At 45.0% G+C, this 12,877-nt stretch overlaps 1 protein-coding gene across 3 annotated transcripts in view; it reads right to left on the bottom strand.

Moving 5' to 3' along the window:
• EDC4 (enhancer of mRNA decapping 4) overlaps positions 1–12,877 on the bottom strand; it is a 2,544,921-nt gene that overhangs the window by 1,475,875 nt on the left and 1,056,169 nt on the right. For all 3 annotated transcript variants that reach the window (XM_069603831.1, XM_069603839.1, XM_069603847.1), the window contains exon 14: positions 9,436–9,527. In XM_069603831.1, coding sequence (XP_069459932.1) covers positions 9,436–9,527 — 92 coding nt within the window. The remainder of the gene's footprint in view (positions 1–9,435; positions 9,528–12,877) is intronic.

Here is a 12,877-nt window from a genome sequence, read left to right as displayed (position 1 = left end):
GAGGAGCACCCTTTAACGTGTCACAGCTCCACTGCACTACCTCACTGCTCACGCTGCTTACTGGTGCTTCTCAGGCTTGGCTCCCAGTCCTACTTCAGGTAGTACCTTGGGTGTCCACTCCTCCTCTCTCGTTGCCTTATTCTCTCACACATATCGGAGCGGCTTACCGCCCCCACAAGGGCGCACCTTTCCTCGTTCCCTAGCACAAGCTGTTCTCCTTTATTATGCCACCATTGTGCGCCTCAGCAAAGTTAGAGGCTCCCTCCAGGATATGCAGCTACCCCCATCCAGGGCTGATTTAGTGGCTGCCTCTGTATCAGCACAGCCAGCGCCTCACCTTCCTGCAGACACCCCATTGATGCTTGCACCCCCCCTCAAGCTTTCCGCTGTCTCTTCCACTTGTCGCATTGAAATTATGGAGCACAGATCAGCCCCACACACCTAGCAGCAGCACCCCTCCCCCCCAGGGTTCCCAGCCGAAATTCTCATCAAGACACTTGTAACACCCATCGTTCTGAGGCTGGACTGGGAAGCAAGCCTTCTCATCCAGGGCACAGAGATCTTCTCCCACTCCAGCAAGCCCCCTGTGTATCCAGCTACTGATCTCTCGAAGCCTCCAATATTGCTGCACTCCCCATCATCTACAGTCTTCAATCCCTGCTGCCGCCCAGCCTCCAGTGGGATTAAATCCAGCATCGTCGAAGCAGTGTGGATTAGAGTTGGGAGGGCTCGAGAATGGGGAAGGGTTCAGTTAAGCACATACAGAGCACTCTTAAGAATACAAGTCAGGCAGAATGTATAAACAAAGTTATTTATTTAGGCCTCAAACTCTAATCAATGAGAAACCATAGTTAAGCAACACACCAAAACATTTACTACTATTATATACACATTAGCCTTGGTGTACTCTGCTTAGAGCACTAAAACTTAACTTTTAAATATAGTTAAATACAGAAATCAAGTTACTCCAAGTGTAGAAAGCAATAGAACCAGGTAAGTAACCAATACTTTGAGAACTAATAGGTCTAGAATAAAGACGATCGTAAACACCATGCAAAACCTGAAAGCTAAGGTACTAACTGTAAAAAGTACTCTCCTAGCTACAAGAGCAGAGGCATTAATGCCCTGAAAAGTCAAAGGCTCCAATAAAGTATTTTCGTGAGGTTAGGGGTTTCGTAAGGTAGTTGAACAAGTGTGGCTTGTGTTCCAAAGTTCAGTAAAAACAAGAGGGAAGTCTTTAACAGACCCTCTCCCAATCCAACCACCTTAGGGGAGACCCATGGGAGAATACCAGGCCAGGAACCACCATTCAAGGCTAGAAAAGGGAGGGACTGGGCTAGGATTTTATAGCCATACAACCCTATATAGAAGGAGAGGGCCAAAACAGGCATGTTTATTCACCCCCTGTACCACGACGATTCACTCAGACAAACATTGGAGTTCCTGAAATCTCTGGGTGTTCTGGATTCATGCCTTGATTCTGCTGGAGTAAAATCAGGGGTCACGGGTGCAGATGTCACTTCAGGTGGTGGGTTTTTGGGTCCAGCTAGTTTGTTTCCCGGGTTCGTTGGACCGGTTCTCGACACTGAGACGTGCAGACTACTTGATCACCACTCCGTTAATGTCCTCATATAACTCCCAGGATGAGATGAAGACGGCAAACAGCGATGGCCACTTACAGGAAATGGAAGCAGGCAACCCTTGGGATGGAGACAAAGCAGCTGGTCTTTCATGGTGGAGAGCTTCAACTTTAAGGAAATTATTCTTGATCCATAAACAGAGGATCTATGGAGTCCCAAGAATTAACTCGTAATGGCGGCAGGTGCAGCAAAGTAATCCAAATGAAGAAGGTGCAGCTGGCAAGCTTACAATGACTAGGTACGGATCTTCAGCGGGCTGCTCTACTTCGGAGGGGAACTGGTTCAAACGATGATCTGATGACTTATCCAGAATCCAAGCTAGAGCAGCCTTCAGCCCACCAACAGCAAGGATCTGCACCATTCAAACTTGGCAGGGGACGTCAAAGCTTGGACAGTGTCTGCCCACTGCATATGGACAGCGACAGCTACTCTGGCACGAATGTGGACTGAGACAAAACAGTGCATATCTGGTCACAAACGCATACCACAACTTTTCCCTGAAAAGGGCACATCATATACAGCAAATCTGGCCCCGAGAGGGAAGGAAGAAGGCCAATATACAAGATGGGCAGAGGACAGGCGAAAAAGTAGTTGCACGCAGCCATTTTAGAATGAAAGGTACTCAAAGTCAGTATTCTGTTAAGTGCACACACGAATATACAAAAAACACAGCAATAAAAGATCTGCTGCCACCATCCCATCATAAACACTTAATGCAAGTAACCACAAGTAATCAAAAACAGTTGTAGGGGCACAAAGTATAGCTACCACGCCTCACTGTAAGGTGAAGAGTGCAGTGTAGAACAGATAAGGAATTTCACAATGAATAACAGATTTCTACTGCACTGATAGCCATAAGGACTGATCAGTATGCCCAAAACAGATCATCGTAGCAAGGCAAGTGCAATAAAAAGGCTTCACATGCCTCTAAAAACCAGGACAAGTTCAAAACAATAGTAAACTGTTGGTGGTTCCATAGTATGGAGGGGAAAGCAGTAAAAATAAAATCTTTACTAACACATGCACATATTTTGCGAGAGCGAAGGCCGCATTCAAGGCTTTTAGCGCTATGCTTCCTGACTCCAACCTTTTCCACTAAAGCATTGACCTTCCTTCCATCTTTTTTCAGAGGAAACTGACTGGAATGTGGTAGACTTTGTATGCTATATGGCCGCCTGCACAATGGAGCTCTGCGGGCTGTGATACAACAAATTCTAGATTTGGATCTAATATTTTATCCCCCCCCCTTTTTTTTTATCTAGGTCTTGCTGACCTGACGGCAGGTACTAAACACAGCTTTTGCAAATTAAACAATTCCATTCGGGGGTATTTTAAAGTTATATGAAACAGGAGCACAGTTCCTTCGTGGGCCATTCTCTAAAATGTCTGTCAAGTCATATTATGTGACTTGTCTCACGAGTGCCCCTACACTCCCACAGCCTCGGAAATCTTTGACATAATGTGTGTGTGTGTGTACAGCATGTTTGGGTGGGCATAGTATTTCAACTAGATGCAGTACCTTCCTCGCACAGGCTTTTAATGCTATCCATTGGTCTTTTCCGTAGTGCTAGAAAGTGGGAACTATTGTCCCCATTTCTAAAAAGGGGAATACATCAACATCGCCCTCTTATCGTTCAATCAGACTCCTGGACAGAACATCTAAATTGTTCTCTGGTGTCGTTATGAGGAGACTGGACGACTCGGTCCTTAAAAACAGTATTCTACCTGACACAAAGCTTGCATTTAGGCTTGGATTAGGGACGATCAATCGGTGTGTCAACCCTTACCTGATCATATTCAAGCGTGTTACTACCCTGCGGACTCCTATATATGCAGCCTTATGGGCCCGGGCTCTGCTTTTGACCACATAGATGGGCGTCTTCTTTGGAGATCGCTGGACGAGATGGGCGTCTCCCGTCGCGGGTCCTAGAAGCTCTCCATGCTGACACCAAAGTTTGAATTTGCTACAGCAACAATGAAATTACTTCCTTCGCAATCACTTTCCTGCTTTATCAACAATTCTGAGGATCCAGTTGACGTCCCGGAGATTGAAGCAAATGTCTGTTAAGATGGATTTTAAAATTCAGCTCAGGAGGAGGGGGTTTTGGGAGGAGGTCACCATTATGGTGAACAGGGAAGACACAAAGGTTAGCCAAATCAAATTAAGGTGCAGTAGCAGGGTGTCAAAGTTAAGTCTCAGGAAGTGTGAGAGTGGTCTAGGGCTACATTGAGCCCACACAGAGCAACACCAGTAATTCCAGTTAGACAGGCAAGTATATAAATGAAAGTATTTATTAGGCTTTTAGTTTACACACCAAGGATACACACATTTTTGGTAATTGTCACACAAAACCACTATAAAACCGATACATACAATTTGCCCTTGGGATTGATAGAATAGAATTTGATTCAAAGACCAGTGAAACAGTTAAGTAGTTGGAAATATACAGCACTCCAGAATAATCACAGAAAAGCTTTCCGTTTGCAATAGATGAACAAGTTACTAACCCCTGGTAACGTTATTTCGACTGTGGGAGACTGAGCCATGACTGGAGACAACAGTAGGTACGGACGCTTCACTGATGGGATCGGGAACCAACCATCTGGCGTTCTTTGGTCTCCATCGGAGTCCAAACTACATATCAACCTTTTGGAGCTGAAGGCAATCAGACTAGAATGAAGGAATTCCTGCCATCGGTACGGGGAAAGAATGACGTACAATACAGTGGCTATGTACTACCTCAACACGAGAGTTGGTGTAGGGTCACTACCACAGTGCAGAGAGCCAATGCACCTCTGGTTCTGGGCAATCCAAGAAGGAATCTCCCTAGCGACAGTTCACCTAGCCGGAGAGGAGAACACGGCAGTGGACGCTCTGAGCAGGCAGAGCACAGTCTCCCACGAGTGGGAACTAGCTCAGGAAGTCCTTCGAGAGATCTTCACCCTTTGGGGAACCCCTCAGGTAGACCTGTACATGACCGGTGTCAACCGGAATTGCAAAGTGTTCTGCTCTAGGGAATTTCCCACAAGAGGAGCTCTAGGGAATGCGTTCGTAGTGGACTGGTCGTTTCCACACATATAAGCGTTTCCTTCTGTCCCCGTCATTCCTCAGTAATCAGGGGGTTAAGAAAGTTTAGAAAATCCATTATCCTAATTGCTCCAGATTGGGCCAAGAAGTTGTGCTACCCAGATCTTCTGGACATGTACATCTGCCCTCCAATGCGTCTTCCACAAAGAGTACCTTATGTCACGAGAGGAGGGTCGGGTTCTCCATCCAGAGGTTAAGACACTCAAACTTCACGCATGGTTTCTGAGAGGTTGAGATATAAGGATTGGGACCTCCTGGATGACGTAATGGAGACTTTGCTTTCAGCCGAAAGGCCAGCAACCAAGTCCCTGTACCGCAGCCGTTGGAACAAATTCTGCAGCTGGTGCAGGGAAAAGAATGTGGACCCTTTTCAGTGCGATACACCTATGGCGGTGTTTTTGTTGCATCTGGCAAATCTGGGGCTTTAGATTGGAACCATCAAGGGGAATTTGGCGGCGCTTTCAGTCTTTAAGCGCACGTCGGAAGAGGTTTCGTATTTCAATATGCCACTAATTCAATTTCTAAAAGGGCTCACAAATGTGTTCCCTCCTGTCCTATTTCTAGTCCCAGTTTGGGATTTAAATCTAATGCTGACATTTCTTATGTAAGCTCCTTTTGAGCCGTTTCACTCGTGTCAGTGAGACTGCTAACTTTTAAAACCATCTTATTAATCACTCCGACATCAGCCAGCAGGGTGAGTGAGTTACATGCTTTATTCAGTAAACCACCATTTAAAACTTTTTATAAAGACAAAGTTGCTCTAAGGGTTAAGCCCACATTTCTTCTGAAGATTGTATCAGATTTTCATGTCACAGAAGATTGTTTTGCCAACATTCTATCCACCTCCACATCCTAGCAAGGAGGAGGAAAGGCTACAAAGGCTGGACCGAAAAAAGGGCACTTAGTTTTACCATATCACGTATGGCTAAAATAAGACAATATGACCAACTCTGTGTGGGGACACAGGACACAAATTGGGGTTGGCAGTCACAAAGCAAACAATATCCAGATGGATAATCCTAGGCATCACTGAATGCCGCAAGTTTGCAAGAAAGGACCCCCCCTAAAAGGACTGAGGGCTCCTTCCACAAGGGGCATGGCTGCATCTTCTGCCTTGCAAAGAGCAGTGTCGGTAATTGACATCTGTGCGGCAGCCACCTGGTTTACTGTTCATACCTTCACAAAACACTACTGCCTGGACTCATTTTCAGGCCAGGAAGGAGGATTTGGAAAGGCTGTTTTGCATTCTGTCTATAACAAACCTAAAGAACGAAATTCACGATTCGTAAATTCGTACTCTCTCCTCATAACCTTGTACTGCTTTGGGAGTCTATCTAAAGATGAGGAATACATGGCAGAACACAATCCATTTGAACAAGTTAATTACCCCTGATAACGTTCTTTCGACTGGATGTTCCACCCACGTGTTCCTAGTCGCCCCTCACAGCCAACCCCGCAGAAGAATGTCGCTGCATTACTCCTTAAGCTCCTACATTGTCTGATACTGTCTAGAACACGCTAATGCTGGTAATCCTGTAGGAAGAATGTGAAAAACACAGAACCGAAGCTAACGATCGCTGCGCGGGTCGTGTTATATTTACTAGTTATGACGAACTCGAGACGGAGGCCTTTGAGGGACATCAAGTCGACTGCATCAACGCACAGCAACCTCTAGCAAAATTCTTTGATTAAGCTGCTGACACTGGAAGGAAGCTATCTAAAGATGAGGAATATGTGGGAGGACACAATCAATTCGAAATGTAGATTTACCCCACCTTCCCAGTTCAGAGATCTCCTATTTGTTCTGGCTTGTTCTTTTGTCTTTTCGCAAATGTCACCTAGACAGAACCGATATTTTGTTTCTCAGGATTTCGTTTTGGTAGGTCGCGGGACCCAGGAATCAGTTGCAGACAGCTGCCATTATGTCATGATCTCTGCTTCCAAAAGGTCAGGGTTTTCCCAACTCCCTTGGAAGCAGATCCATAACCCAGGTTCCGAGTGCCAACCAGTCCCAATTGGGACCTTTTGGACCCAGTCCTGGCGCCAGTGGCACCAGGCTCATAAATATGCCCAGTCCCAGCGCTGGAAGCGCCGGGCTCATAATGCTTGGGTGGACTTACCTTCAGCAGACCATGCTGCTTACTTGCCTGCCAGTTGAGCCTCTGATCCTCTTCTGTTTGGAACTACTTTTCCTGTTGGGTGGGGCTGGAGCCACTCCCTAGATTCAGAACACTGGAACTCTTCTGGAAGGCAGGAACTCTTTTCTTACCAGGAACTCTTTTCTTACTTAGGCGTGGCTGTGGAAGGAGACACCTAAGCACTACAGGAGGCTATTTAAACCACACCCGGTGGATGAATCTTGCTTTGCGTTATTCTGCAACCTCTGCAGCAGAACGCTCATCGGGTCTTCTGCATCCGGTCCTGGGCCTAAGGAAAAAGGCTTACCATCCTGAATCCAGTCTTCAGCAACACCTATAAAGACAAGAAAGAACAGGTTAGCATTCCGGCATCTGAAAGGCAAAGGCTTACCTACTCTTCGTGCGCTCCGGAGGTCTTCACACTGCATTCCGGCATCTGAAAGACAAAAGTTTACCAACTCTTCGCACGCTCCGGAGGCCTTCGGCGCTGCATCCCGCATCTGAAAGACAAAACAAGGTGCGTTTAAAGACATTGGGGAACTTTAATACTCACGTGCCATTACTCCTTTCCACATCTAATCCAGTGGGTATTCCGGCACCCTGCAGCCGCTCCGAACTCGTACCTGCAAAATAAAAAGACAGTTAGAGCGCATAGTGAAGCAGGCAACAAGCGCTTACTTACGTGCTTCCAGGCGCTTCTATTCATCACACGGGCTCCATCTTCAACTCACTTCAGCCCGTCATCCGCCATCGCCGGAACCCTGCAAAACAAGAGACATCATTACTAAAGACTTTAAAGACATTTGAATGACTCGAAACTTACCGTTCGTGCAGTAAACGACGGACAGCAGTCCTCTGAAGTCAAGAGGCCTGCGCTACCTATCCAGTGAAGAAACTGGTTACAGCACCCTGCCCCGAGGCAGATGGAGAGCTCGGCATTCACTTACCTAAGGTGAGAGCGTTAACCTTTGGGGGTCTACAGGAGAGGAGAAGAGGAAAGAGATAGGGACACCCCAATAACCCCAGTTCATTAACCCCATATTTTCTATCTGCAGACATCTTACTCTACACGTCAGGCATACAGTGCACAGAGGTCCAGCCCAAAGAGCCAACCGGGTGCTACACATCACCTTTGAAGATACGGTAGTCGCCCAGTCAAGACCGGCGCCTCTGCGAGAATCAGGTGAGCGTTACACATTACAAAACCCAAATGAAGACAGCTGAAAACTTCTGCGGGACAGATGGGCACGGGATACCTCAGGGACATAAAGACAAGATTCAACGAAGGTCACCACGGTCAGGTGGCGATTGTTCAGTGGCGAACACAGGAGGATGCCCAGCGCAGCATTCCTTGGTGTTTGACGACTGGAAACGCAGGAGCAGGAAACTTGTGGCACAAGCTGGAGATCTTTAAAGTTCTATGGCTCTGCTCAGAACAACGGCTGCAGCAAGGTAGCCCAGTGGAGAGCTGGTCAATCCACTGGTTGGTCCAGGGACACTTCTGAATGCTCAGTGGTTACAGATCCACGAACAGGGGCCAAGACTGGTTGTTCCCACCGGTCCAAGGTCGAAGCAGCAACAAGGGTTATCTGAGATGAGGGAGAGGAGCAACGGGCTGATCACTGGAGTCGATGCTTGTCAGCTGCAGGAGTCGTCCTCGAGTCATCAGCGGGCTATTCTTTCTTGTTGAAGTATTGTTTCCAAGAATGATCTGATGAACAATTGCAGGAGACCTCCTTTTATCCAAGATACAAGCTTAAAGCAAGCCAGATACTATAAATGGTAAGCATGTGCAACATTCAAACAGCCCAAGGTTGTCCAATCATGGACAACCACTGCTCATGAAATCCATCCAGCAACAGACTTTCGGGCACCAGAGGGTGCGTATTGAGACCAGTCAATCCCAGCCCTTCATCTGGCTCACACAACCAAAGCCTCCTTGCCCACAAAAGCAGCAGCACTCCCAGGGAAAGAGGTTTTCATACAAGACATTTCCTGACATGATAAGGCAAGAAGAAGGCCAATGAACAATATTGGTCAAAGAAAAAGCAAAAAAAAGAGCCACCTCTACTGCAAGACAAAAATATCACAAAAACGTTAAACATCGCACAGCTGCCAACAGCTTTTCTTAGGCACTTTGTCAAAGTAACCGAAAAGCCATTATTTTTTATTAAAGGTTATTTGGATGCAAAGTATCCTAACCGCATTTTGCTATACGGTGATGTCTACAATTGTAAAGAATCCATAAAGAGAGAGTCGCGCAGTACTGACAGTCTGTTTCTCGATAAGAATGAACAAAACAGACAATGGAAGTAAAACAGAAGACTTTACTGAACAGTGTTTTAGCCTCTCATTGCAGATAGTGGTGTTCGTGTCCTCAGAGGGTGGTACTAAAACTGCTTTAACAATAACCTTCCAATTATGCGCTCAAAATATTTTCAAATTGCAGTTCTTTTTGCTATGTGAATTGAAAAGCTCACAGTCAAAATTCATTAAAGTGTCAATTAAATAATAAAACCCAACATCAACCAGCCACCTCTTGGTTTCTTGCCCAAACCATGCAACTTACTGAAATCTTCTTGGGAGTCCTGAGGTGCAATCAGTGGGGCAGCATCCAAATTCTGGTGAGGCTGAAAGCGGATCTGCACATCCTGTAGGGCTCTGAAACAGACATGTTTTTATGACTTTCTGCTTTAACATTAGCAGAGACAAATACATTATGCAATCACACAGGAACAAGTAAATTAGCATTTGTGAAGACACGTAACCTGCATCGTCTCAGGAAACACTTATGCTAAGAAGGGGTTTAGATGAGTTTGTCCAGAAAAATAACAATTCACTTCAAGGAAATTATTCAGACCCATGTGTTCGAACTACCAAACATTTCCTCTCTGTAGTCATGTGTCATAGATTGGAACAGTACTACTGTGGCAGACCACAGCCGAGCATCACATTTAAAGGAGTTTGTGCTTCAATGTTTAGAATGGGGAGAGGAGCTGTGTTTTTTCAGACCTCTGCAACTTGAGCACTGTAATCACCACGGCAAGAACAGGTATCATGGCCAGAAGAGAACGATAATAGTAACCTTGTATGCCAAAGATTCTGCGCTCTGAGAAATAATGGGACTGAACAATATTGTCGATCTAAGAACGGAGTAGAACTCTAGTCCACAGATAGGAAATGAGACAACGACAGGGATTTCTTTTTTGTTACTGATGGCCACATGACCCTTTAATCTCATTTTCTTTTACTTTTTTTCTTGGCAATACTTATTAGGACCATATACCTATTTTCTACACTGATGGTTTTATTTGTGAGAGTTCCAAACTATTATGTTTTACGGTCAAACGATTTTCATTTTTCAATTTCTTTTTGTACTTTACTCAGTCGTTGGCACTGTTTACTAGTTTGTTCCGTTTACATCACCAGAGCTATCATCACGGTATTGTGCTGTCCTTTTCACGTTTACGATTAGGCTTCTTCATTGACGTTACAGAATTCCAAAACCATGGTAAAATGGCAGCTCTGTTGAACACCTACGTACCTACGTAGTACTCTTTCAGAAGCCACGTTTAAGCAATAACTGGGTGTGCCTGTTCCTGCTTGCTGGGACAGGAAAACAGCGCTCGTATCTGCCGTCATAGCACTTGATCTTCGGGTCTCTTGCTTTCAGCTACTTGTTTTGTTAATTGATATTGACCTGGTGCAGTGCTTTTGTTTATGTTTAGACACTCATAACTATTTCTGCAACTTTGTTCTTCTTCATTTCAGTTGCCACGTTCTTTTCTCCATCAACACAGTGTAATTACAGCCTTTGTAAGTGTGAGGTATTTACATTACTTTAAAGTGCCAGGCTATTCTGCAAGTCTATGCAAAATAGATAAGCATACTCATCCTTGAAACTTAATGGGTTAAAAAAAATTCCTTTTTCAATTATTTGTGTTCCAACGTTTATACCTTTTCATCTTTATGGTTGGTTTTTAGATGTGGCCACTCTGCTTCTGCCAAACTGCTATTGGATATCGTTATTAATTATCGTTTTGCAATGTGATAAGCCAGATGCCCTTCATGTACAGGTTAGGATTATATTGGTGTGCTTCCTGCTGAGAAATGTAGTCAAGTAAGTTAGATTTTACTGTTTTGTGTAACAAAGTGATATGTTTGATTTAACAATTTTTGAGGGTTAGCCCCTGAAGATGGGACCGGCATCCCGAAACGCATAGGGTATGGTTTTATTGTATGTGTGGAATTTGTGAATTGTCACCATTATGAAAACCTGTTATTTGTTGTACTTGGCATATTAACACTCTAAATTACACATTGGTGCATATATTTTCTCTTTGACAAATTGGTTATTGCGCTAATGGAAATTGTAACCTTGTGTTGCTATTAACTACTTTTGCAATTCAACAATCTCTTAATATTAAAAGAAATTATAAAGGCAGTACTGGTACCTTTACTTGGTTTTTGAGCAGTTTTGTGCTCATTTATAAATTGGTGTGCAGTTGGGTTCAGGACAGTTTCTGTTCTTTACACATTTGAAAAAGTTGTTGTATGACATGTCTGGTGTGAAAAATGTGGCATATCCCCAAGTAGGAGATTGAATCAGAATAAAGCTGCCCGCAACACAAGAAGGATATAAGTGGTCAAAGCTGATAAGGATAAATAGTGTTTTTAAAAATGCTGCAAAGACAAAAGATGACAGGGTGTGGAATATGGAGAGAGTGATGGTGGTTGAGTGGACAGGGGTGCAGTAGTAGTGTGTGTGTGAAGTGGAAGGATTGAGGTGGAAGGTTTAGGCTGTGCGAATGCAAGAGCTCGGGCAAAAGTTGTTTCCTTGCCTGTAACGCAGATGGTGGTGTGTCGAAGTCTAGGAGTGGAAGGAAATATCAAAGACCAAGATTTCTTGAAGAATATGTAAAATAAGGAGAGGAAGGACTTTCAGGAAGAAAGGGGGATGCGTGGTGGTGTGATAGAAAATCGAGACTGGAAGGCGAATAGATGGAAGGAGAGGATGGTTGGAGAGTCTAGGAAGAAGGAGTAGTTAGCGGAGTGCCTTATGCAGACATTGATATCTTATAAATATAAACAAATATAAACAAATATATATAGTGACCCTACCTCGACAGTGTCCTGCCCGTCACTACAGTCACGCAGAAGTGGCCACCAGGAAAATGACCACCAGGAAAATGACCTCAAGGGTGAGCAACCTTAACTAACATGAATGCAGGGGCTCAATTGGAACTCAAATAATTAAAGTTCCAAGCAGTAACAAACTGGCGTGGGGGAAACTTGTTGCACAAAACCTGTAAAAACTGCTTAACAGTGGAAAATGAAAAAGCATTGCTCGAGGGTCCTCTCAAACTCAGATGGCGAGCAGACGCACTCCTCACAGTGAATCGACAGGCCCAAGGACAGCAGAAAATCCAGAACAGAGGCAAAGCAGATTAAAAGGACCAGATCCCTCTCCCAACACCAAGCCGAGAAATTACACCACATGTAGGAATTAATAGCCAGCCTCCAATATGGAAGAAACACATCCAAGACCTTATCAGACAAATCTCAATCCTTATACCTCAGCCTCTCAGCAGCTATGAATGAAGTTTCAGGCTGCTGAGGCTCAGATGGAGGATCCGGCATATACCCCACCTCCTAACAAAAAAGGGCAAGTCCGCCATCGCCAGGCACCACCAGGGAGGGCAGATGAACATGTCCAGATGCTTAGAGTATTGGGTCTTCAGGGCCCAGTTCCGAAGCAATCAGAATCATGATGGAACCCAACAGCCAGTCTCCCAAGAACCAGCGGAATGACATGGATCGGAAGAACACAAAAGTTCCACTCAACCGTCAATGCGTTCCTCAGAGATCCCTGCCGAGGAAACTCTCGGGAGTACAGCAACTCGCACATACTCTTTACAATGCATGCAAAACAAAGTGCAACATTTTCCTTCAGAAATTCCAGACAGTGCTCCCGCTCATGGGAGGTTGCAGTCGGTCTGCTCAATGCATCC

The sequence above is a fragment of the Ambystoma mexicanum genome, chromosome 1p (assembly GCF_040938575.1).
Source record: "Ambystoma mexicanum isolate Mex_15411 chromosome 1p, UKY_AmexF1_1, whole genome shotgun sequence".
Classification (NCBI taxonomy): Eukaryota; Metazoa; Chordata; class Amphibia; order Caudata; family Ambystomatidae; genus Ambystoma; species Ambystoma mexicanum.
This window is presented reverse-complemented; position numbering and strand designations above follow the sequence as displayed.